The sequence below is a fragment of the Pseudophryne corroboree genome, chromosome 4, assembly GCF_028390025.1.
Source record: "Pseudophryne corroboree isolate aPseCor3 chromosome 4, aPseCor3.hap2, whole genome shotgun sequence".
In the NCBI taxonomy this organism is placed as follows: domain Eukaryota; kingdom Metazoa; phylum Chordata; class Amphibia; order Anura; family Myobatrachidae; genus Pseudophryne; species Pseudophryne corroboree.
Genome location: NC_086447.1, coordinates 182175562 through 182202265, shown reverse-complemented (window position 1 = coordinate 182202265; position 26704 = coordinate 182175562). Strand labels below are relative to the sequence as shown.

Here is a 26704-nt window from a genome sequence, read left to right as displayed (position 1 = left end):
TTGCTGCCATCCACGGCAGTTAAAGAAATGGACGAAGGAAGTCTCTCGGTGGGTAGGAACCACCGTTTAACATAGGCTTCGGTAATAAAGTTCCCAGCTGCTCCGGAATCAAGGAGGGCAATGACGTTCCGATAACGTTGAGCAACTTGAAGCGAGACTGGGAGATTACAATCTTGAGGAGATGGAGAGGAGATCATTACTCCTAGCCGGCCCTCTCCTTGGCGAGCTAGGATTTGGAGTTTCCCGGACGTTTGGGACAGGCATTAATGGTGTGAGACGGAGCTGCACAATAGAGACAGAGAAACTCGGAGAGACGTCTTCGGCGCTCAGCAGGAGTTAAACGGGAACGGCCAAGTTGCATGGGCTCATCTTTAGATGGTGACAGTTGACGAGGAGGAGGAGCAGAAGATTTTGGAGCAGATGATCTTCCACGCTCAGTTGCTCTCTCTCTGAAACGTAAATCAACTTTCGTGCAGAGTGAGATTAGCTCATCTAACTTAGAAGGTAAGTCTCTGGTAGCTAACTCATCTTTAATACGCTCAGATAAGCCATGCCAGAATGCAGCATACAGGGCCTCGTCGTTCCATGCCAGTTCGGATGCCAGGATCTGGAACTGTATCAGATATTGTCCTACAGTACGTGACCCCTGGCGTAAACGGAGAATCTCGGATGAAGCTGAGGTTACCCGGCCTGGCTCGTCGAAGATGCGCCTGAATGTTGACACGAAGGCAGTGTAGGAAGAAGATAGCAGGGTGTCGGACCTCTCCCATAACGGTGATGCCCAATCAAGGGCTGAGCCACTGAGAAGAGAAATAATGTAGGCAATTTTTGTACGGTCACTGGGAAAATTGCCAGGTTGTAGCTCAAACTGAATCTCACACTGGTTGAGAAATCCCCTGCAGAATCTTGGAGATCCGTCAAATTTTGCTGGCGTTGGAAGATGAAGACGTGGAGCAGAAATGGGTAAGGTGGGTGGGGTTATAGCTGGAGTCACTGTGGTTGACGCACCAGACGCGCCTGATCCACGGAGAGTTGTCTGAATCCCATCCAGCCGAGTAGAGAGATCCTGGAGACAGCGGATGATGTGGCCCTGTGCAGCCTCCTGATGTTCTAGTCGGGCTGCCAGTTCTTGCATCGGCCTGGCCGCTTGATCCTGGTCTCCGGCTGGATTCATTAGGTCAGTGCTTACTGTCACAACTGAGGGCCTGAGCTGACGGGAGGCAGCCTCAGTTGTAGGGGCTGAGATGTACCGGAACCTGGGAGGTTGTATCAGACCCCTGGACATGTAAGTAACATGAATAATAACTGCCCGAAGGCGTGACCACGACAACTTGGATAAAAGTCAATGATGTTTATTATGACAACTCCGCAACACAGCAGCAGTAAAAGAAAACGTAAAAGTCAGCAAAGAATAAATACAGTTCCTGGGTACTACAGGATGGCAGGAGCCACAGGGCACTGGTAGTGTGAGATAGTTCTTATGATCTTCTAGATGGAAAGTCCTTACCAGGCCCGACTGTAGCAATGGAGATAACCCAGGATTGTGCCAGCTGGTGTTCCAGGAAAAGCTGGGTTGCTGAAGATAAAACAGCTGCTGTGGATACTGGCTGGAACCAGACTGTTGTTAGCACGGAGTGGGTACTGGCTGGAACCAGTTAAATAATAAATGAACTTGGGAGCGATGAAATATGAACTGAAATGTAGAACTTGAGAGCGGAGAAATAATAATACCGGTGGAGAGTGGTAAAGTGTAGAAAGGACACCGGCCCTTTAAGGGAAGCTGTACTCTGCTGGAAGCTGAGCTGGAAGCAGGTAATGTTGTAGCTGGAAACAGATGAATCCACAATGGATTGGAGAGTCAGGCTACACCGCAGGTGGAATGCTGGTACGGGTCTCTATGGTGGAAGTCTTGAGACAGGAGCTGGAACCTGGAAGACAATCACAGGAGAGAGACAAACAGGAACTAGGTTTGACAACCAAAGCACTGACGCCTTCCTTGCTCAGGCACAGTGTATTTATACCTGCAGCAAGGAAGGGATTGGCTAGGCAATTATGCAGATTATCAATACTGAGAACAGATTGGTGGAAATGATCAGCTGACAGAATCCAAGATGGCTGCGCCCATGCAGACACTTGGAGGGAAGTTTGGTTTGTAATCCATGTGGTAATGAAAACAGTAATGGCGGCGCCGGCCACCGGAGACAGGAGGCGCCAGGCTGACAGATGCACATCCAACCACGCGGACACAGCGGAGGCCGCGGCTGACGTAATCGCCACTTAGACACTCTGCATGCAGAAGTTCAGGGACGGCGGCGGAGGCCGCGGGAGACGCCATGCCAGGTGTAATATGGCGTTTACTGTGACAGCGTCCCAGAGTGACAGGAGAGGATACAGGAATGTACACATCAGGATAACAGATGGGATCCGGTCCTGGAGCGCTGAGCCAGCCTTAGGAGGCATCTGATGGGTAAGAAATGGCGTCCAGATACCCGGATCGTGACACATTTTGGATAGTCACATTAGATACTTTGTATCCAAATGGGTTAAACGAGGGATATGAATTGACCCCGTTTTTAAAATAGGAACGTGAGATCGGTTTTAAACATTTTATTCAATGTTCCGTTTACTGATCTGGAAGCTCATTATTCTTGTAAAACATCTATTTCTGACAGGGAAGATCTCTGCATATTAACTGTATTACATATATTCCTCCTATCCTCCACCTCGTAGTGTTCGTTCTCACTGCTTGTACGGAAACAGTTTTGTTCCGTTTTTATTATTAGTTCCCCTATTCTGTTGATAAGCTGATTATACAAATGAGTGCTGGTTCTTTAACATAATGAAAGGTCCGTACACCTGTTTATCAAACCCGCTCACGTCAGGACCGGGCGCCGCCTGACAGGTTAATGACGGGGCCAATGCGACGGGCTCTCAGTGATATAAAAAACGGGAATAGCGTGACGGGGTGAAAGCCACAGGCGACTTGAGCACTGACATCCTATTGGGAAGATTGATGTAACCGCTGTGAACAACAAAAAGGTAACTGTCAGGATTAGTATAAGGAGTCCGTTGAACGGACGACGGGCGGATATATAGTGCTATGCCATGTATACATGTGAGCTGCATTTAATTTCTTGGAAGCAGCTATAAATGTGCTGAATGGTCAGCTGAGTGGTTTTTGTTTGCTAATATCATTGATAAGTGAAGTGCTCATTTATATGATTGATTTTTAATTAATTATATAATTGAAGGTCTTTGTTATATATATATATATATATTTTACATATTTTTTATATATTTTATTTGATGCCTTGATGAATTTCTTTTTTCCATAAATATAAAAAACTGTTTTTGTAGAATTATAGTATTTACTATTCTGAATTATTTGTATTAGGAAAATGTGACATTGTATTCCCTGTAGTACTGTAATTCATTTGAATGTAACCTGTATGGGTCAATTAGAACAATGATATGTGTATTCAATAATGCTTTTATGACTTCAGACCAGGCCTACTGACGAAGTCGAATGACGAAACGCGTATGGGCGTGGTCTGATATTTGGATTTGGAATTAAAGAATGCCGCTTTGCACAGTGGGGTAAATCTTATGCCGGTTATACGAGCGGTGGTTTGACCGCCTTTTATGGTACGGGTTTTACTTGTTACCTATTTGGATTTTTAAAAAATAAAATTCCCTTACTCTTTTAATGCACTATTGGCGCTCCCCGCTTCTTCAATTTCTTTGACAGGACTATCACCCGTCCGGGATCGGGTATTATTGGGGAAGCGACAGCTGGAAATTCCAGAAGTGCACACTGACAAGGGACTTCCATCAAATGCTCTTGGCAGTCAGTGAATTTGAGGAACATTGTCCCTAGTTCATTATTGGACTTGTAGTTCTACGGGACTCTCTATATATGGAAAAAATTTTACCTTGTCTTTTGCGCTCATACTATCTGTTTTCATATATATATATATATATATATATATATATATACACACACACACACACAGCTGCAGGTGCGGCACTCCAGTTTCCAAAATGATTCTGTACAGACACGTAGTAAAGTGCAACGTTTCAATGCCTTTAGTCTGCGATTTTCATCAGGCTATGTATAATTAAATATTTTCAGCCAGGTGACTCCAATTTACCTTTGCATCCATCTCTGTCTTTCTCTTCCTAGTTTAAAGGGTGAAAGCACTGCAAAACGGTCTGGGATGGGGTTTAGTCAACATGTCTAAAGCACCAACCAAGACCTCTCCGACATATTATGTTTGCAAGAAATGTAACAAGAAGAGCGTGAGGGTTGGCAGCTCTGGAAGTGCGATTCCTGTTTAGACAGGGACGCTCCACCCGGGAGCAGTGCTCCGTCTAAGTCATGGGAACATACCCTAGCAGATAAGGGGGTATATGCAATTAGCGGCGAATCGCGGCAATTTTTCGGCCGTTTTTCAATTCGACACAATTCGAGAGTCTAATTTCGGCAAGTGGGTGCCGAAATTGACCATATGCAATAAAAAACGAATTCAACAGTCTCGCCGACGAAAAACTGCAGATTTGACGGATTTTGTTCCGATTTTTTAAAAACGGGAAAAAACACGGAAAAAAATGGCGTGGGGTCCCCCCTCCAAAGCATAACCAGCATCGGGCTCTTCGAGCCGGTCCTGGTTCTAAAAATCCGGGGAAAAAATGGACAGGGGATCCCTTTCCCCGAATGCCGGGACCCCACGTGACTCCTGTCACCGAGGTCCCTTCAGCCAATCAGGAAGCGCTACTTCGTTGCACTCACCTGATTGGCTGTATGCGCGTGTGACCTCAGACAGCGCATCGCAAATCCTCTCCATTACTTTCAATGGTGGGAACTTTGCGGGTGGCGGTGGGGTTACCCACGGTCAGCCGCTGACCGCGGGTGACCTCACCGCTGACGCAAAGTTTCCACCATTGAGTATAATGGAGAGGCTTTGCGAGGCGCTGTCTGACAGCTCAGACGTGCAGCCAATCAGCAGAGTGCCAGGACGTTGCGCTCGCTGATTGGCTTAAGAGACCTTTCTGTGACAGCAGTCACGGGGGGGGGGGGGTCTCTGCATTCGGGGAAAGGGGTCCCATGTGAAAACATGGGACCCCTTTCAGTCCGCTGGTCCCGGTGTGCGTTTATTTGTTTTCCCAAGTACGAGGATTTATATCTGGACACTGGAATGAGGTGAGTATAATTTGATTCACAGGTACCCCGGATCGTCGGATCAGGAGACGTGGCAGTCGGCGGGTCAACATAGGTAAGTATGTGTGTGTCGGCAGGTGTGCAATAAAGTTTTACTCTCAAGGTGTGTGTCTCCTGTTTTTATTTGGGTATTTTTTTTCCAGTAGTACTACAGGTACCAGCGGGCCCATTTTTCTCCCGCATGCTGGTACTTATGGTTCTCCAAGTACCAGCTTGCGGGGGAGGCTTGCTGGGACTTGTAGTACTACAGGAAAAAACAACATTCTTGTCATTTTCTCAAGGCTATCAGCCCCCCATCCACAGCCCTTGGATGGGGGGGACAGCCTCGGGCTTCACCCCTGGCCCTTGGGTGGCTGGGGGGGGGACCCCTTGATTGAAGGGGTCCCCACTCCCCCAGGGTACCCCGGCCAGGGGTGACTAGTTGGATATTTAATGCCACGGCTGCAGGGCGCTGTATAAAAGTGACCCCCAGCTGTGGCATTATCTGTCCAGCTAGTGGAGCCCGATGCTGGTGTAAAAAATACGGGGGACCCCTACTCTTTTTGTCCCCTGTATTTTTTGCACCAGCACCAGGCGCAGAGCCCGGTGCTGGTTTTAAAAATATGGGGGATCCCCTGTCCATTTTCCCCCAGGATTTTTAGAACCAGGACCGGCTCGAAGAGCCCGAGGCTGGTTATGCTTTGGAGGGGGGACCCCACGCCATTTTTTTGCGGGATTTTACCATTCCATCTAAAAAATAAAAATAAAATATTTTAAAAAATATATAAATAATACTTGTGCCTCCCAAAAAGACAAACCAAGTACCTAATCCCTTCTATAAATAGATATGCTATTACCAATAAAAAAAACACCAAAAAAAACATGTTTTCAAATTTTTTTATTAGATTTACCCACCAAAGTGTGGCGGATTGAAAATGACGAATTTACTGTCTAAAAGCACTGTTGTCGAATTTCCAAACTTCAATTGAATATACTTTTGTCGAATTGGCGCATTTGTACCATTGCAGAAAAGTCGAATTTGACAAATGTCGAATTTCAAAAAGTCGAATTTTGAAAGTCCGTTTTTTTGACGGAAAGTACTGAATTGCATTGTCGATTTTTTTTTTTTGGCGAAAAAGTCCAGTTTTTCGACAATTTCGGGAATTCGACCGCAATTGCATATACCCCAAGATCTCCAAGGAGATGGCGGAGTCCTGCAAGCAGCATTCAGAATGGGTTGCTGGATTCTCAAAGACAATGGAAGAATTTATGATCAGATTAAAGCCGCCCGCACAAGCAGTGACCAATGTGTGCAAGGCAGTTAAGAAACCTCTTCCCATATTATCAGAAGGGTCAGAGGAGGAGGAGGGTCTTATCATTGATGCAGAGGAAGGTGAGTTGATTGAAACTACCCTGGATGCCGGTTCTCAGGAAGAGGACACGGCACTCACGGGTCTAGATTCCCTTATTGAAGCGGTAAAGGAGGTCGTAAACTTTAAAGAGGAAGGAGCCAGAGAATTTTGAGTTATTTGAATCCCAAAAACCGCTTTCTGCAGTGTTTCCCATTCCTAAATCTCTCCAGACTCAGATGGAAGAAGCTTGGAAGCAGCCTGATAAACGCTTTCAATTTCCAAAGAGGTTTCAAGTAAATTACCCTTTACCAAAAAGTGTAATGGCGAAGTGGGAGGCTCCACCAGTGGTGGGAGCTTCTTTAGGTAGGTTGTCTAAAAAGACAATCTTACCAATACCAAATGTAACGACTCTAAAGGTTGCGTCAGATCGTAAGGTTGACACAGCTTTAAAGTCCATCTTTGTAGCAGCAGGTGCAGCACACAGACCTACGATTATCAGTTAACAAGGCCATAGTAGCATGGTCTGGATGTATTCTACAAGCTATTGAGGAGGAAAATAGTCTGGAAGAGATTACTCAACTGGCGGAGCATATTCGAGAATCGGCTTCATATTTGTGTCAAGCCTCAAAGGATACTAGCCAGATAGCGTCACGCATCTCCGCTTCGGCCATATCGGCTGGAAGGATTTTATGGCTCAGAGAATGGTAGGGAGACTCTGACTCCATGAAGGCGGTAGAAGCCATCCCCTTTGAGGGGGGAGATGTTATTTGGTCCAGAGTTAGACAAGTGGATTTCACAAACGACGGCAGGGAAGTCCACCTTTCTTCCTACTCCTTATACGAGAACCGCTCCACAGGAGAGGTTATTCGGGTCCAGTTTTTAATTCATTCCTTTCAAGCCCGAGGAAGAGGTTTAGGTGCTCAAGCACGTGGAGGCAGAGGTCGCTCACAGACAACAGCCAGAAAACAGGATAAACCTGCTAAAAAGACCGTGGCATGATGGTCTCCCAGCTCACCTGGGGTCCCCCTTGGTGGGCGCACGGCTGGAAGGTTTTCGGGACATCTGGGCCAAGACCCCATCAGAAGTTTGGATAAACAATTTTTATCTCTCAGGGTTACAAAATAGATTTTCAACAGCGCCCTCACAGTCAGTTTTTTACAACAGGATTGCCTCAGTGTCCTCAGAAAGCGAAGGCATTACGGATGGCAATTCATAAATTGTTATGCACAGTAGTAATTATTCCAGTCCCCGACTCTCAAAGAGGAACGGGATTCTATTCGAATCTTTTTGTCGTGCCAAAACCAGCCAATTGTGGTTCCATCTTTTCAAGGAGTTGCAGATGGGGACGTGTCTTTGGACGTCGTAAGAGCTTTACGGATATACGTGCAGAATACGTCGTCCATCAGAAAGTCGGACCATTTGTTTGTTCTTTATGATGGTCCAAAGAAGGGTTGGCCGGCATCTAAGCAAACCCTGGCCAGATGGATTAGGCTTACCATTAGGCCAGCATACTTAACCGGTGGTAAACGGGTTCCGGGTCAGGTTGGTGCCCATACTTACCAGATCAGTGGGTGCCTCATGGGCGGCAGCCAGAGGTGTATCTACTACTCAACTTTGCAGAGTGGCAACGTGGTGATCAGCACACACGTTCACGCGATTCTACAAGTTTGATTTGTTGTACGGTAGGCTTATCGCCATTGGTTTGTAGTTCTCTCTTGTCAGATTTTCCAAACTGAGGGATGAGGGGCGTGAAGAGGGAGGAGCCGGCTGTGCAAACAATGTTTGATTTTTAGATTGTGCCACACCTCCGGTTGCAAGCTTCACACCCCTACTGTATAAGCTGTTCCAGTGTCCCCGAGTGGATTCAGAGAAATGGATTTATCGGTATGTACCAAAATCCTCTTTTCATCCTTTTTCAAATTAACAAAGCAGACCTAGTTTTGGGTTAGGAGACGTGGTTGCTTGTAGAAGCATATGAACTTTCAAACAACTCTAACTCTAGGATCTAGGACAGGCATTCCCAACCATAGTCCTCAAGACACACGAACAGTGCAGGTTTTAGTGATATCCAGGCTGCAGCACCGATGGTTAAATCAAAATAACCGAGCTACTAATTAAGTCACCTGTGCTGAAGCCTGGATATCACTAAAACCTGCACTGTTAGTGTGCCTCGAGGACCGTGGTTGGGAATGCCTGATCTAGCAACTTAACCCAGATCCCAGAGTCTCAAACTAATTGAAATGATTATCTTTTTCTAATTTTGGTTAGGTCATTGTCAGAATGTCACACTGTTCCGCTTGAGCTGTGAGACTGCGGTGTTCTGCTCTCTTCCATAGTGGAAGTGCAGCTTTAAGGACCTTTTTCTTATAAAGATTTTTTTTTCTTTTAAAACGCTACCCACTTTCCCTTGCCTGTATAATAAGGGCCATTATTATTATTATTATTATTACTGTAGCAATCTGGTCTTTTCAATGTGAGAACCAGTGTACAGAAGGGAGAACAGTGAAGCATTCGATCAGGTGTGCTTCACTTCCATGTTATTCCATGGCTTCATTTTGGCAATGTAATGAAGCCCCTATCCTCAAGCCTTGAAGTTTTTGTTTTTTACTTGGCATAACAGATTTCCTATAATATAATACAGAAATAAGAATGCACTTTGCATTCTTACATACTGATTGGGAATTTTTGCCCCAGTATGAAGTGTATTTTTTTGCTAGAATGCAAATAGGTAACCTTATACCTCTTTCGCACCGCAGCTTGTACCCGGTAATTTGCCGTTTTTATTGGCTTCCTAAACGGTTTGAGCTGCGATGTGAAAGGGTCACCTTCAATTTACCGTTTACAAAATACCGGTATTTTTAAACGGTAAAAAAGCAGGGTCCTTACCCGTTTCAGACCCGTTTCATTGTGCAGTGTGAAAGGGTCTGAAACAGTATTTGCAAGCCCCAGAAGGTGATAGGCTGTCTCCATGTGTGATGTCACCAGGCAGAAGCAGGAAATAAACATTTAAAATGACAACCACTGTTTTGTATGGGTGAAACGGGTTCAGTGTGAAAGGTACCAAAACGGTAATGAAATGGTAATATACTGGTTACAACATGCAATGTGAAGGGGGTTTAACTGCTCAGACCCGTTTTAAGAACCGTTTAAAGCACCGTTTCAAAAGCAGGTTTTGCGATGTGAAAGCAGCATTATAGTGTTCTAACCTTCTCATTACTCTTATCCAGTTCTTAAAGGAAATCTCATCTACTGAAAGTAAGGAGCCAAGTGGAATGAGTGAATCTGTCATTCTGAAAGAAGGGTAAGGCTTTCATTAACACAATAGATGCCAGTTTTGTTTCCTGTGAGTGAGATATTTTATAATAGAGACTGTTGGTGATGATAATACATACTTGATGTTCTCTTCTCTGTTACATAAGTTTTTTATTTCTGAACTCGAACACCCAGCTCTGTGTAGAGCAATTATGAAGACGGAGTCTATAAAGGTTAACTATAAAAAGATATAGGGGAGAATGTAATAGAATGCAAATAATCATCAGATTTAATACCTGGCAATTGTGAGGGTGAAAACCCCAAACAAAAATAAGCTGCCTGCATTCTACAGTAGGGTCTGTGCTATTAAGAATTGAATCTGGTCTTCTAGGGGGAGTGGATAAATCTCTACCTTCTGTAGAGCTAACCAGCCCAATGCTGAATACAAATTTGCCCCCTTATTAAATAATAATATCCTTTGGTGTTTTAAGTAGATATTTAATAATAAATGAGTGCATCTTTAGAAGAAGAAAAAAATGTAGTGTCCCTGATTTTAAATAAATAATAAAATATTCTCCCTTTATAAATAAATATATTATTTCTCAATAATAAAAAAGTGCCCCCATTTGTATTAAAGAAAAAAAAATTGCTACCAGAAGTAAATAATTATCTGCCTTAATACTTGCCTGTTCCCTAATTCCTGGCTTAATCCATCGTTGTCCAGTGGGGTTTAAAAAACAAAAAAACAAAAGACATATCCCGAACGCAACGTGCTATGAAGAGCCCAGGCTTCTTAACTCCTGATTTATTGCAAGTAGGGGTGGCACTATTTTATTATTGCATTAGTAAAACAGTACAATCTTTACAAAAATATTTTATATGGGGGCATTTTGTTAGTTTCAGAGGGGGCATTACATTTATTATTTATTTTATTTAATTAAGGCACCAGAAGATATTATTAATTTAAAAAGTGTGCTTCATATTATCTAGCCCAGGTGTACCAGCAAGGGCCCATTGTTAATCAGCATTGAGCCAATTAGATCTAATTTGTTCACCCACCCCACCACCCAGAGGACTGGACCAGATGCTGAATAACATGGGAATATTGTAGAAAAGCTAAGCGAGTGCTATGCTTTCTGTTTTTTCTTCTACCTCCAATATGACAGACCAGGATGTAGCGATCTCACCATCCATTCTATTGCTATACATTCTATTATACATCCAGCAGTTGGTATTCGGAAAACAGAGAAAGTCAGGGCAACAACTTGTGTTTGAAAACGTTGGGTTTCTGTCTATTAAGCCTCTGTTACATACAATGATTGCAGCTCCAAGAAAACAGTCCTAAAACCACCATTCCTACAAAGTAATAGGCTCTTACAGCCTTCCCCATAGCCTTTTACAGCATTCTCCATCCCAACTCTCTGTAATTGTCTGGCTCACGCTATTTTAAAATACATTTTTGAGGAGTTTGCATACCTTGGCAACATGACCTATCATAGATATATACCTATTCATGTACTAAAATCATGTTACAGTTGATGCTAAGCTATGGCATGAAGAATAGGAGGGAATGATATGGAGAAGAAGCAGGTCTTCAGTAAAACCATGACAAATGTGATCAATATAGAGAGAGCAAAATTATTGACGTAACCTTGAGTTGTACATTAATCTGTTTTATCCTCTTTTTCCAATAGAGAGATGTATAAACGTGCACAGGGCCGAAACCGAATTGGGAAGAAGAATTTTAAGAAACGCTGGTTTTCACTAACGAGTCGAGAATTTACATACCATAAACAAAAAGGTGCATGAATGTTGCCATGAAGCCCATGAATTGCAAAATCTAAAATTTGAACGGTGTTCTATATATTGTATTCCACAGCTTTTACACTACTGCAATATACTGTATGTGTGTGTGTGTATGTGTAGATAAGGTGGCACTCCTAGGCTGATATTCAGTGAAAACAATGGTGCTTTAATTTTCAAGGTGCGTAACCCCATCATCAGGGCACACAGTGCCAGTGCTCACAAAACAAGTTTAAGTATATACAGAAGGTCCCTTCCAGCCTCCAGTCCGTGCACCTGGCATCCGCAATTCACTTCCAGTTTCAGCAATAACATCACACCGGAAGTGACGTCCACCAGGTCCCACCGCTGTGGTGCTGTGGGGAACTGGCAAACATAGACAGATTAAGGGGGGGATGCAGGGCATACTGTACCCCGAGCCCCCCTTTGTAAGGGGCCCCCCGGTCAAAGCACAGCGCAGGCAGAGACACAGGAATATCATATTTCATTAGCTACTGACGGAGCTTTCTGACCAGAGGAGAACTAGGAGGGTGAAGAGAGCTGTAAGTGACAGAGGGATCCCAGGTTTTCTCATCCCTGCCTGGTTGTCTGAATCCTGTGTAAACTTTTATGCAACTAAACCATTTGGGTCTAGAGATATACACACAGAGGGTCCTCCTCAATCCTGTCCCAGTGTGTAAGTAGTACAGAGGCTGATGCTATTCTTGCATGTGACAAGATAAATTATTTTATATTTCTATCTGGTATATTCAATTGAAGTTGGATCCATTCCGACATTCATTTGTCGGAATGGATCCGACCAGGGCTATTCAATGCCATCTCAAGTCGACTTTAAAAAAGTCAAATTGAGATGCGGGAGCTGAGACGGGGGAGATCCGCGGGCAGATGGGGGAGAGCAGCGCTACAGCAGCGGCTACAGCAGCGTAGCTGGAGGATGTGTCACAGCCGCCGCTCACGGCTGCGTCCACCCGGCTCCAGCAAGCAAGGTCTTGCTTGCCGGTGCCGGTGGACGCTGCTGTGACACATCCTCCGACTACGCTGCTATAGCCGCTGCTCTCCCCCGTCTGCCCGCGGCTCTCCCCCGTCTCCTCCTCTCCCCCGTCTCTGCTCCCGCATCTCAATTTGACTTTTGAGATGGTCGAAAAGGGTGTTTTGGCCCCGTTTTCGACAGAAGCACGCGGATCGGCAGCTATTCCGCCGATCCACGTGCTTTTCGATTAGTCGAATTCCTCGACTTGTCGAATAATTTGGGGTTAGATTGAATAGGTCGGAACCCCTTCCAACCTAAAAATGTCGAAAACTGCTGTCTTTTCGACAAACTGCAGCTTTCGACTTCAGTTGAATATACCCCTAAGTGTATTTTAAGGTTGTTTAAGTTATCCTTGTTCCACTACAAGAAAATAAAATACACTGCTCAAAAAAATAAAGGGAACACTAAAATAACACATCCTAGATCTGAATGAATGAAATATTCTTATTAAATACTTTGTTCTTTACATAGTTGAATGTGCTGACAACAAAATCACACAAAAATTATCAATGGAAATGAAATTTATTAACCCATGGAGGTCTGGATTTGGAGTCACTCAAAATTAAAGTGGAAAAACACACTACAGGCTGATCCAACTTTGATGTAATGTCCTTAAAACAAGTCAAAATGAGGCTCAGTAGTGTGTGTGGCCTCCACGTGCCTGTATGACCTCCCTACAATGCCTGGGCATGCTCCGGATGAGGTGGCAGATGGTCTCCTGAGGGATCTCCTCCCAGACCTGGACTAAAGCATCCGCAAACTCCTGGACAGTCTGTGGTGCAACGTGGCGTTGGTGGATGGAGCGAGACATGATGTCCCAGATGTGCTCAATTGGATTCAGGTCTGGGGAACGGGCGGGACAGTCCATAGCATCAGTGCCTTCGTCTTGCAGGAACTGCTGACACACTCCAGCCACATGAGGTCTAGCATTGTCTTGCATTAGGAGGAACCCAGGGCCAACCGCACCAGCATATGGTCTCACAAGGGGTCTGAGGATCTCATCTCGGTACCTAATGGCAGTCAGGCTACCTCTGGCGAGCACATGGAGGGCTGTGCGGCCCCCCAAAGAAATGCCACCCCACACCATTACTGACCCACTGCCAAACCGGTCATGCTGGAGGATGTTGCAGGCAGCAGAACGTTCTCCTTGGCGTCTCCAGACTCTGTCACGTCTGTCACATGTGCTCAGTGAGAACCTGCTTTCATCTGTGAAGAGCACACGGCGCCAGTGGCGAATTTGCCAATCTTGGTGTTCTCTGGCAAATGGCAAACGTCCTGCATGGTGTTGGGCTGTAAGCACAACCCCCACCTGTGGACGTCGAGCCCTCATACCACCCTCATGGAGTCTGTTTCTGATCGTTTGAGTAGACACATGCACATTTGTGGCTTGCTGGAGGTCATTTTGCAGGGCTCTGGCAGTGCTCCTCCTGTTCCTCCTTCACAAAGGCGGAGGTAGCGGTCCTGCTGCTGGGTTGTTGCCCTCCTACGGCCTCCTCCATGTCTCCTGATGTACTGGCCTGTCTCCTGGTAGCGCCTCCATGCTCTGAACACTACGCTGACAGACGCAGCAAACCTTCTTGCCACAGCTCGCATTGATGTGCCATCCTGGATGAGCTGCACTACCTGAGCCACTTGTGTGGGTTGTAGACTCCGTCTCATGCTACCACTAGAGTGAAAGCACCGCCAGCTTTCAAAAGTGACCAAAACATCAGCCAGAAAGCATAGGAGCTGAGAAGTGGTCTGTGGTCACCACCTGCAGAACAACTCCTTTATTGGGGGTGTCTTGCTAATTGCCTATAATTTCCACCTGTTGTCTATTCCATTTGCACAACAGCATGTGAAATTGATTGTCAATCAGTGTTGCTTCCTAAGTGGACAGTTTGATTTCACAGAAGTGTGATTGACTTGGAGTTACATTGTGTTGTTTAAGTGTTCCCTTTATTTTTTTGAGCAGTGAAGCTGTCATTTAATTAGGTGGAGCTACTAATAAACAGTACCCAGGCATTGCTAAACTATTAGTTTAAAACTAATATACACCGTTGGTTTAAATTTTCAATATACACAATCTATACATCCCACCATGACCCATTCCAGGAGGACAAAGTGCTCTCTACCTGGACTTCCTTCTTAATTTATGATTGCAAAACACCTGTATCAATTAAATATTTCAACACAGGTGGCGCCAATAATATATTAAGGGGGATATCCAATTATCCCCGGTAATACATCGGGTCCGAAAAAAACGGCCGTTTTTCAGACTTTTTTCCGATGTTTCACCGATTTAAAATTTTTTTTTTTACATGCTATCCAGATGGATCTGGAGGATGCTGGGGACGACATCAAGACAATGGGGTATAGACGGAATCCGCAGGAGACATGGGCACTGTAAAGACTTTTCATTGGGTGTGAACTGGCTCCTCCTTCTATGCCGCTCCTCCAGACCTCAGTTTTAGAAATGTGCCCAGGTCGACTGGATGCACTCTGAGGAGCTCTACTGAGTTTCTCTGAAAAGACTTATGTTAAGTTTTTTATTTTCAGGGAGATCTGCTGGCATCAGACTCCCTGCTTCGTGGGACTGAGGGGGCAGAAGCAGAACCAACTTCCTCAGAGTTTCATGGCTCTGCTTCTGGCTGACAGGACACCATTAGCTCCTGAAGGGAACTGAATGCTAGCCGTGTCTAGATGCTCACTCCCACAGCACGCCGTCACCCCCCTCACAGAGCCAGAAGACAGTATGAGAAGAATGATCTTCAATCAAGTAAGTGACGGCTGAGGTGCGGCGCGGCTGGCGGGAGCGCAGCGCGCCATTGCTGCCCACACACACAGGCACTGCAGGGGGAGGGGGGGGCGCCCTGGGCAGCAAGAAAAATACCTCAAACTGGCTAAAAGGGGGCATAAGATGCCGCTGGCACAGCCCTACCCCCGCCAGTATAAATAATAAGTCAATATACTGAGTGTAAGGACGTGCCATTGTGGGGGCGGAGCTTCTTCCTCAGGCAGCCAGCACACTACTCAGCGCCATTTTCTCTCCAAAGGCTGCAGAGAACACGCTGGTCCTCTCCTCCACTTCTGACAATATAAAGGGGGGGGGGGGGGGGGGGGCACAAAGCGATTGTGGTGCATTTGATAGTGTATATTACTATTTAAAAGCGCTTTTGGGCTGTGGACATACTGTGGCGCTGAGTTTGTGAACTGGCTGCTCCTATCCTGTGTCCCTCTGACAGATTTTACTGTGGGTCAGTCCCCAAAATAAGTCCCAGTGTGTCTGTGAGTGTGGTGTACACATGTGAGGCATGTCTGAGGCAGGGAGTAACTCCCCGGAGGAAGCCATTTTAGGGACACAGAGTTGTAATGTGGTGGCGCTACCGGCACACCAAGAGCCTGCATGGGTGAAAGTGCTACGTGACAGTATGCATCTGATTAACCGTAGATTGGATAAGTCTGAATCTAAGGCTGCATGCTGGAGAAAATCTGTGGAAGATGTGATTTTTCAGGATGCTGTTTTTCCTTAAGCGGGCAGCCCCTCTGGGTCACATAAGAGACCATTTGCAAATGTAAACACTGATACCGACACGGATTCTGATTCTTGTGTCGACAATAGTGAATCCAGAGAGATAGATCATAAATTGGCAAAAAGTATACAATATATGATTGTGGCTATAAGGGACGTGTTGGAGGTTACAGAAAGCACTCCTGTACCTCAGGAGAAAGCTTATTTATGTAAGGAAAAGAAATCCAAAGTCACGTTCCCTCCTTCACACAAACTAAATGCTCTGTTTGAAGGGATGTGGGTGAATCCTGATTAAAAAATTTCGTATTCCCAAAAGGATTCACATAGCTTATCCTTTCCCGGTTGAAGACAGGAAAAAATGGGAGTCACCGCCTGTGTTAGACAGTGCACTTTCCAGGTTGACAAAGAAGGTAATTCTCCCTGCTCCTGGCACGGCTTCTCTTAAAGAGCCGGCAGACCGCAAAATAGAAACGACATTGAAATCCATTTATGTTACCAATGGTACACTGCTCAGGCCCACTATTGCCTGCGCATGGGTGAGTCGCGCTATTGAAAAATGGTCAGAAAGCGTGTTATCAGAAATTGACACGATTGATAAAGATGAGATACTCCTTAAGTTAGGGAATATCAAGGACGCTGCCGCCTACATGCTGGAAGCAATGAAGGATATTGGACTCTTGAGTTCACAAGCCGCTACCATGGCAGTATCGGCTAGGCGGGCGTTATGGATTTGCCAGTGGAACGTGGATGCAGATCCAAAAGAAACATGGAGACTCTCCCATATAAAGGTGAGGCCTTATTTGGTGATGGCCTGGATGCGTTACCTGCGGTAGCCGCCGAGACTAAGTCAACATTTTTTGCCCTCTTCGCCTGCACCGGCAAAAAAGACCTATCACTTGCAAATGCAGTCCTTTCAGCCCAATAAATACAAAAAGGCGAGAGGTTCCCCCTTCTTTGCAGGTAGTGGAAGGGGAAGGGAAAAGAAGCCCACACCGGCTCCAGGTTCCCAAGGGCAGAAGTCTACCCCTAATTCAGCCAAATTCCCAGCATGACGCTGGAACTCCCTTGCGGGAGGCCGCTTGGGTGGGGGCACGTCTCAAACTCTTCAGCCAGGATTGGATTCTGTCTGGCCTGGATCCCTGGGTGTTGCAGAGTTCAAGACGTTCCCCCATGACGATTTTTCAAATCGACCTTACCAGCTTCTCCGCCAGAGAGAGAAGCAGTAACAGCGGCAATCCAAATATTATGTCAAGACCACGTTATAGTCCTAGTACCGTTGTCACAACAAGGGCAGGTTTTTTTTATTCAAGCCTCTTTGTTGTTCCGAAGCCGGACGGCTCGGTCAGACCGATCCTAAATCTAAAAGATCTGAATTTCTTCCTGAAAAGGTTCAAGTTCAAGATGGAATCACTTCGGGCGGTGATTGCCAGTCTGGAGGAGGGGGACTACTTAGTGTCGGTGGACATAAAGGATGCTTACCTGCATGTTCCCATTTATCATCCTCACCAGGCTTATCTGAGATTTGCGATTCAGGATTGCCATTACCAATTCCAGACGTTACTTTTGGTCTCTCCACGGCGCCGAGGGTATTCACCAAGGTGATGGCGGAGATGATGGTTCTACTTCATCAGAAAGGAGTCAATATAATCTCTTATCTGGACGACCTCCTGATAAAGGTGAGATCCAGGGAGCAGTTATTACAAAACATATCCCTCTCCCTGTCAATACTCCCAACAACACGGGTGGATCATAAATTACCCAAAGTCACAGTTGGAACAGACGACAAGGTTGTGTTTCCTCTGGTTGATTCTGGACACAGAAGTTCAGAGAGTATTTCTTCTGCTGGAAAAGGCTCTGGAAATCCAGAAAATGGTAAAACAGATATTGAAACCATCAAGTGTGTCGATCCATCAGTACATTCGGTTGTTGGGGAAGATGGTGGCGGCCTACGAGGCCATACAGTTTGGCAGGTTCCATGCCAGAGTATTCCAGTGGGACCTGTTGGACAAGTGGTCGGGGTCACACCTACACATGCACAGAAAGATAATCCTGTCGTCAAAAACCAGGATTTCGCTCCTGTGGTGGTTGCACAGCTCTCATCTGCTAGAGGGACGCAGGTTCGGGATTCAGGACTGGGTCCTAGTAAACACGGATGCAAGTCTCCGAGGCTGGGGAGCAGTCTCTCAGGGAGAAAACTTCCAGGGACGTTGGTCACAACAAGAAGCCTGCCTTCACATAAACGTTCTGGAGCTAAGAGCCATTTACAACGGCCTTCAACAAGCGGTACATCTTCTTCAAGACCGTCCCGTGCAGATCCAGACGGACAATGTAACAGCAGTCGCATACATAAACAGGCAGGGCGGAACGAAAAGCAGAGCCGCAATGGCAGAGGCGACAAAAATCCTCCGCTGGGCAGAAAAACATCTACAAGCTCTGTCGGCAATATTCATTCCGGGAGTAGACAACTGGGAAGCAGACTTCCTCAGCAGACACGATCTCCATCCAGGAGAGTGGGGCCTCCACCAAGAAGTCTTCGCAGAGGTGACAAGCCTTTGGGGAGTTACCGCAAATAGACATGATGGCGGTAACTCAGTGGGTGTTTCCGTCAGTGTATGTTTTCCCTCCACTTCCGCTGATCCCAAAAGTACTCAAGATCATAAGAAAGAGTTCGAGCAATCTTCATTGCCCCAGATGAAGGGCTTGTTACCCAGATATTCAGCAGTTACTCATAGGAGATCCTCGGCATCTTCCTCCTCGGGAGGACCTGCTGCAGCAGGAGCCGTGTGTGTACCAAGACTTACCGCGGCTACGTTTGACGGCATGGCTGTTGAGCGCCGTATCCTAGCCAGGAAGGGTATTCCTAAGGAGGTCATCCCCACCCTTATTCAGGCCAGGAAAGGAGTAACGTCAAAACATTACCACCGTATTTGGAGAAAATATGTGTCTTGGTGTGAATCCAAGAAAGCTCCTACGGAAGAGTTTCACTTAGGACGTTTTCTCCATTTTTTGCAGGATGGTGTGGAGACGGGCCTACGATTGGGATCAGTCAAGGTCAAGATTTCGGCCTTGTCAGTGTTCTTCCAAAAACAATTGGCCTCTCTTCCAGAGGTTCAGACCTTCGTGAAAGGGCTTCTGCATATCCAGCCTCCATTCGTGCCTCCAGTGGCACCATGGAACCTTAACGTGGTATTGCAGTTCCTTCAATCGGATTGGTTTGAGCCTCTACAAAATATAGAGTTGAAGTTTCTCACTTGGAAAGTGGTGATGCTTTTGGCATTGTTATCCGCAAGGCGGGTGTCAGAATTGGGGGCCTTGTCTCACAAGAGCCCTTACCTGATTTTCCATGAAGATAGGGCAGAGTTGCGAACTCGCCAACATTTTCTTCCAAAGGTGGTTTCTGCTTTTCACATAAACCAACCTATTGTGGTGCCAGTAGTTACTGACACATTCACTGATTAAAAGTCTCTAGATGTGGTTAGAGCTTTGAAAATCTTATGTTGCTAGAACAGCTCGTATACGGAAAACAGAGGCTCTGTTTGTCCTGTATGATCACAAGATTGGCTGTCCTGCTTCCAAGCAGACTATTGCACGTTGGATTAGAAACACGATTCAGCAAGCTCATACTACGGCTGGATTGCCGTTACCGACGTCGGTAAAGGCCCACTCCACTAGGAAGGTGGGCTCATCCTGGGCGGTTGCCGGGGGGGTCTCTGCATTACAACTTTGCCGAGAGGCTACTTGGTCAGGGTCAAATACATTTGCTAAGTTCTACAAGTTTGACACCTTGGCCGATGAGGACCTAACGTTTGGTCAATCGGTGCTGCAGGGTCACCCGCACTCTTCCGCCCGTACTGGAGCTTTGGTATAGACCCCATGGTCTTGATGTCGTCCCCAGCATCCTCTAGGACGTATGAGAAAATAGGATTTTGATAACCTACCGGTAAATCCTTTTCTCCTAGTCCGTAGAGGATGCTGGGCGCCCGTCACAGTGCATACTTTACCTGCAGTTTAGTTATTACAGTTACACAAGTTGTGTTATCTTGGTTTCAGCATGTTGCTGCAATTAGTTCATGCCTGTTGGCGTGTGTTATGTTGTCGAAATGTCAGTCTCCCTGGGCACAGTTCCTACAACTGAGGTCTGGAGGAGGGGCATAGAGGGAGGAGCCAGTTCACACCCAATGAAAAGTCTTTAGAGTGCCCATGTCTCCTACGGATCCTGTCTATATCCCATGGTCTTGATGTCGTCCCCAGCATCCTCTACGGACTAGGAGAAAAGGATTTACCGGTAGGTTATCAAAATCCTATTATTGCCTTTCCTTATCACAGTCACTGCTGCCGCTTCCATGGAACCCTCTGAGAGGTAAGTATTGAAAAATGTGTGCTGGGTGTGCGGTGTGGGGCCCATGTGCACCGCACACCCTGCACCCATTATAGATACGCCACTGGACTGATGGTATTATAGTGGAGTTTTTCAAGAATATTGGGGCAGATGTTTTAACCTGGAGAAGGCATAAGGAAGTGATAAACCAGTGATATGTGCAAGGTGATAAAGGCATCAGCCAATCAGCTCCAATATGTAAATGAACACTTAGGAGCTGATTGGCTGGTGTGTTTATCACCTTCACATATCACTGGTTTATCACTTCCTTATGCCTTCTCCATGTTAATACATCCGCCCCATTATTCTCTAGCTCTTGGTCATAAAATATCTTCAGGTAGCCCGTTGCCATCAACCCTTCAAGGGGTATAAATTTCCTCAGACAAAAAAAAAACAAGTATGTAAGTCAGGGGTTATTAACCACGGTCCATAAGGCACGCTAACAAGCCAGGTTCTAGTGATATCCAGGCTTGAGCACAGGTGGTTCAATCATAATTAAATCATCTGTTCTCAAGCATGGCTGTCCTTAAAAGCTGGGTTGTCAGTGTCCCTTGAAGACCTGATATATGGTGTAGTATGTCAGATAAAGGACTTGCCACTCCTAGCAATAGAAAACATTGTACCAGACAGATGTATTCAGGTATATAAAAGTTTAAGCCTTGGAATTTCTCCAAGCACCGCCATCAACACTTCAGGAGGGATAGATTACCTTCAAAGACATAATACAAACACACATAGTGTAGTACGTCAAGATACAAGGAGCAATCGCTACTAGCAATGAAGACATACTAAATCGCTAAATCACTACTATGTCCGATGTGTCTTGTGACTTCCATCATCTCTCCTATGGGAATCTCTAATGTCTCTAATAGTTAGCATGCGACCTCAAAAATGTAAACAGATTGGCATGTAGTGGAATATTAATTTCCCAAACACTCTAAAAACAATGCAGTTGCCCACACGTAAGGCCTGATTCAGAGGCGGAACGGATGTGACAGACTCACAGTACACGCACAGCGATTGATTAGCGATCACACACACTCACTGAGGATTGATTCACGAAATGAGTGGCAGTGGCAGCTTTTGGGGGAGTTAACGGGGGGTGCTAGAAAAATGTAGGCGTGCTGGGATGATTTTCTGGACATGCCTATGTCGGTCACTGCAAATTTGCTCGCAGCTGTAGAGCCTGCTGTTTGATGGTTGACCGATGTGCATACAATGTTTCTCTGACGTCCTAAGTGGATGCTGGGACTCCGTAAGGACCATGGGGAATAGCGGCTCCGCAGGAGACTGGGCACAACTAAAAGAAAGCTTTAGACTACTGGTGTGCACTGGCTCCTCCCACTATGACCCTCCTCCAGACTTCAGTTAGAATCTTGTGCCCGGCTGAGCTGGATGCACACTAGGGGCTCTCCTGAGCTCCTAGAAAGAAAGTATAATTTAGGTTTTTTATTTTACAGTGAGATCTGCTGGCACCAGACTCACTGCAGCGAGGGACTAAGGGGAGAAGAAGCGAACCTACCTAACTGGTGGTAGCTTGGGCTTCTTAGGCTACTGCACACCATTAGCTCCAGAGGGATCGACCGCAGGACCCGACCTTGGTGTTCGTTCCCGGAGCCGCGCCGCCGTCCCCCTTACAGAGCCAGAAGCATGAAGAGTCCGGAAAATCGGCGGCAGAAGACTTCTGTCTTCAACAAGGTAGCGCACATCACTGCAGCTGTGCGCCATTGCTCCTCATGCACACCTCACACTCCGGTCACTGATGGGTGCAGGGCGCTGGGGGGGGGGGCGCCCTGAGGGCAATATAAGACACCTTGGCTGGCAAATCTACACCATATATAGTCAGGAAGGCTATATAGGTGTAACAATACCCCTGCCAGAATTCCAGAAAAAGCGGGAGAAGTCCGCCGGAAAAGGGGCGGGGCTATCTCCCTCAGCACACTGGCGCCATTTTTCCCTCACAGCTCCGCTGGAAGGACGCTCCCTGGCTCTCCCCTGCAGTGTCAAGCTACATAAGGGTAAAAAAGAGAGGGGGGGGGCACTAAATTTAGGCGCAGTATATATAATATAAGCAGCTATAAGGGAAAAAACACTCATTTATAGTGGGATCCCTGTGTTATATAGCGCTCTGGTGTGTGCTGGCATACTCTCTCTCTGTCTCCCCAAAGGGCTTTGTGGGGTCCTGTCCTCTGTCAGAGCATTCCCTGTGTGTATGCGGTGTGTGTGTACGGCTGTGTCGACATGTTTGATGAGGAGGATTATGTGGAGGCGGAGCAAATGCCGATAAATGTGATGTCACCCCCTGCGGGGTCGACACCTGAGTGGATGGTTCTGTGGAAGGAATTACATGACAGTGTCGACTCCTTGCATAAAAGGTTTGACGACATACCAAATGTGGGACAGCCGGCTTCTCAGCCTGTGCCTGCCCAGGCGTCTCAAAAGCCATCAGGGGCTCTAAAACGCCCGCTACCTCAGATGGCAGACACAGATGTCAACACGGATACTGACTCCAGTGTCGACGACGATGAGACTAATGTATCTTCCAATAGGGCCACACGTTATATGATTGAGGCAATGAAAAATGTGTTGCATATTTCTGATGTTACCCCGAGTACCACAAAAAAGGGTATTATGTTTGGAGAGAAAAAACTACCAGTTGTTTTTCCTCCATCTGAGGAATTAAATGAAGTGTGTGAAGAAGCGTGGGCTTCCCCCGATAAGAAACTGGTAATTTCTAAGAGGTTACTAATGGCGTACCCTTTCCCGCCAGAGGATAAGTCACGTTGGGAGACATCCCCTAGGGTGGATAAAGCGCTCACACGCTTGTCAAAGAAGGTGGCACTACCGTCTCCGGATACGGCCGCCCTGAAGGAATCTGCTGATAGAAAGCAGGAGGCTATCCTGAAGTCTATATATACACACACAGGTGTTATACTGAGACCAGCTATTGCGTCAGCATGGATGTGCAGTGCTGCAGCTGCGTGGTCAGATTCCCTGTCGGAAAATATTGATACCCTAGACAGGGACACTATATTGCTAACCGTAGAGCATATTAAAGACGCACTCTTATACATGAGGGATGCACAGAGGGATATTTGCCGGCTGGCATCTAAAATAAGTGCAATGTCCATTTCTGCCAGGAGAGGGTTATGGACTCGGCAGTGAACGGGAGATGCAGATTCTAAAAGGCACATGGAAGTTTTGCCTTATAAGGGTGAGGAGTTGTTCGGGGATGGTCTCTCGGACCTCGTTTCCACAGCAACAGCTGGGAAGTCTACATTTTTACCCCATGTTCCCTCGCAGCCAAAGAAAGCACCGTATTATCAGGAACAGTCCTTTCGGCCCAATAAGGGCAAGCGGGTTAAAGGCGCGTCCTTTCTGCCCAGAGGCAGAGGGAAAAAGCTGCAGCATACAGCCAGTTCCCAGGAGCAAAAGTCCTCCCCCGCTTCCTCTAAGTCCACAGCATGACGCTGGGGCTCCACAGGCGGAGCCAGGTACGGTGGGGGCCCGTCTCAAAAATTTCAGCGATCAGTGGGCTCGCTCACGGGTGGATCCCTGGATCTTTCAAGTAGTATCTCAGGGGTACAAGCTGGAATTCGAGACGTCTCCCCCACGCCGTTTCCTCAAATCTGCCTTGCCAACAACTCCCTCAGGCAGGGAGGCAGTGTTAGAGGCAATTCACAAGCTGTATTCCCAGCAGGTGATAGTAAAGGTGCCCCTACTTCAACAAGGACGGGGTTACTATTCCACAATGTTTGTGGTACCGAAACCGGACGGTTCGGTGAGACCCATTTTAAATTTGAAATCCTTGAACACATATATAAAAAAATTCAAGTTCAAGATGGAATCGCTCAGGGCGGTTATTGCAAGCCTGGACGAGGGGGATTACATGGTATCACTGGACATCAAGGATGCTTACCTGCATGTCCCCATTTACCATCCTCACCAGGAGTACCTCAGATTTGTGGTACAGGATTGTCATTACCAATTCCAGACGTTGCCGTTTGGTCTATCCACGGCTCCGAGGGTATTTACCAAGGTAATGGCCGAAATGATGATACTCCTTCGAAAGAAGGGAGTTTTAATTATCCCGTACTTGGACGATCTCCTGATAAAGGCGAGGTCCAGGGAGCAGTTGTTGGTCGGGGTAGCACTATCTCGGGAGTTGCTACAACAGCACGGCTGGATTCTAAATATTCCAAAGTCACAGCTGGTCCCTACGACACGTCTACTGTTCCTGGGGATGGTTCTGGACACAGAACAGAAAAAAAAAGTGTTTCTCCCGGAGGAGAAGGCCAAGGAGTTGTCATCTCTAGTCAGAGGCCTCCTAAAACCAAAACAGGTGTCGGTGCATCACTGCACGCGGATCTTGGGAAAGATGGTAGCTTCCTACGAAGCAATTGTATTCGGCAGGTTCCATGCGAGAACCTTTCAGTGGGACCTGTTGGACAAGTGGTCAGGATCCATCTTCAGATGCATCGTCTGATAACCCTGTCTCCAAGGACCAGGGTGTCTCTGCTGTGGTGGCTGCAAAGTGCTCATCTTCAAGAGGGCCAAAGATTCGGCATACAGGACTGGGTCCTGGTGACCACGGATGCCAGCCTTCGGGGCTGGGGGGCAGTCACACAGGGAAGAAACTTCCAAGGCCTATGGTCAAGTCAGGAGACTTCCCTACACATAAATATTCTGGAACTGAGGGCCATTTACAATGCCCTAAGTCCAGCAAAACCCCTGCTTCAAAATCAGCCGGTATTGATCCAATCAGACAACATCACGGCAGTCGCCCATGTAAACCGACAGGGCGGCACGAGAAGCAGGACGGCGATGGCAGAAGCCACAAGGATTCTCCGATGGGCGGAAAATCACGTGTTAGCACTGTCAGCAGTGTTCATTCCGGGAGTGGACAACTGGGAAGCAGACTTCCTCAGCAGGCACGACCTCCACCCGGGAGAGTGGGGACTTCATCCAGAAGTCTTCCAACTGATTGTAAACCGTTGGGAAAGGCCACAGGTGGACATGATGGCGTCCCGCCTAAACAAAAAGCTAGAGAGATATTGCGCCAGGTCAAGAGACCCGCAGGCGATAGCTGTGGACGCTCTAGTGAAACCGTGGGTGTACCGGTCGGTTTATGTGTTCCCTCCTCTTCCTCTCATACCAAAGGTACTGAGGATAATAAGGAGAAGAGGAGTAAGAACTATACTCATTGTTCCGGATTGGCCAAGTAGAGCTTGGTACCCGGAACTTCAAGAAATGATGTCAGAGGACCCATGGCCTCTGCCGCTCAGACAGGACCTGCTGCAGCAGGGGCCCTGTCTGTTCCAAGACTTACCGCGGCTGCGTTTGACGGCATGGCGGTTGAACACCGGATCCTGAAGGAAAAGGGCATTCCGGAGGAAGTCATTCCTACGCTGATTAAAGCTAGGAAAGAAGTGACCGCAAACCATTATCACCGCATTTGGCGAAAATATGTTGCGTGGTGTGAGGCCAGGAAGGCCCCAACGGAGGAATTTCAGCTGGGCCGTTTCCTGCACTTCCTACAGTCAGGGGTGACTATGGGCCTAAAATTGGGTTCCATTAAGGTCCAGATTTCGGCTCTATCGATTTTCTTCCAGAAAGAACTGGCTTCATTGCCTGAAGTTCAAACTTTTGTTAAGGGAGTGCTGCATATTCAGCCCCCTTTTGTGCCTCCAGTGGCACCTCGGGATCTCAACGTGGTGTTGGATTTCCTAAAGTCACATTGGTTTGAGCCACTTAAAACCGTGGAATTGAAGTATCTCACGTGGAAAGTGGTCATGTTGTTGGCCTTGGCTTCGGCCAGGCGTGTATCAGAATTGGCGGCTTTGTCATGTAAAAGCCCTTATCTGATTTTCCATATGGATAGGGCAGAATTGAGGACTCGTCCCCAATTTCTCCCTAAGGTGGTATCAGCCTTTCATCTGAACCAACCTATCGTGGTGCCTGCGGCTACTAAAGACTTGGAGGCTTCCAAGTTGTTGGACGTAGTCAGGGCCCTGAAAATTTATGTTTCCAGGACAGCGGGAGTCAGAAAGACTGACTCGCTATTTATCCTGTATGCGCCCAACAAGTTGGGTGCACCTGCTTCAAAGCAGACTATTGCTCGCTGGATCTGTAGTACGATTCAGCTTGCACATTCTGCGGCTGGACTGCCGCATCCTAAATC

General features: G+C 46.8%; 1 protein-coding gene across 2 annotated transcripts in view; it reads left to right on the top strand.

The window, feature by feature from the left end:
• RASA2 (RAS p21 protein activator 2) overlaps window positions 1–26704 on the top strand; it is a 308508-nt gene that overhangs the window by 265263 nt on the left and 16541 nt on the right. For both annotated transcript variants that reach the window (XM_063915624.1, XM_063915623.1), the window contains exons 18-19: window positions 9777–9850; window positions 11496–11602. In XM_063915624.1, the coding sequence (XP_063771694.1) occupies window positions 9777–9850; window positions 11496–11602 (181 nt within the window). The remainder of the gene's footprint in view (window positions 1–9776; window positions 9851–11495; window positions 11603–26704) is intronic.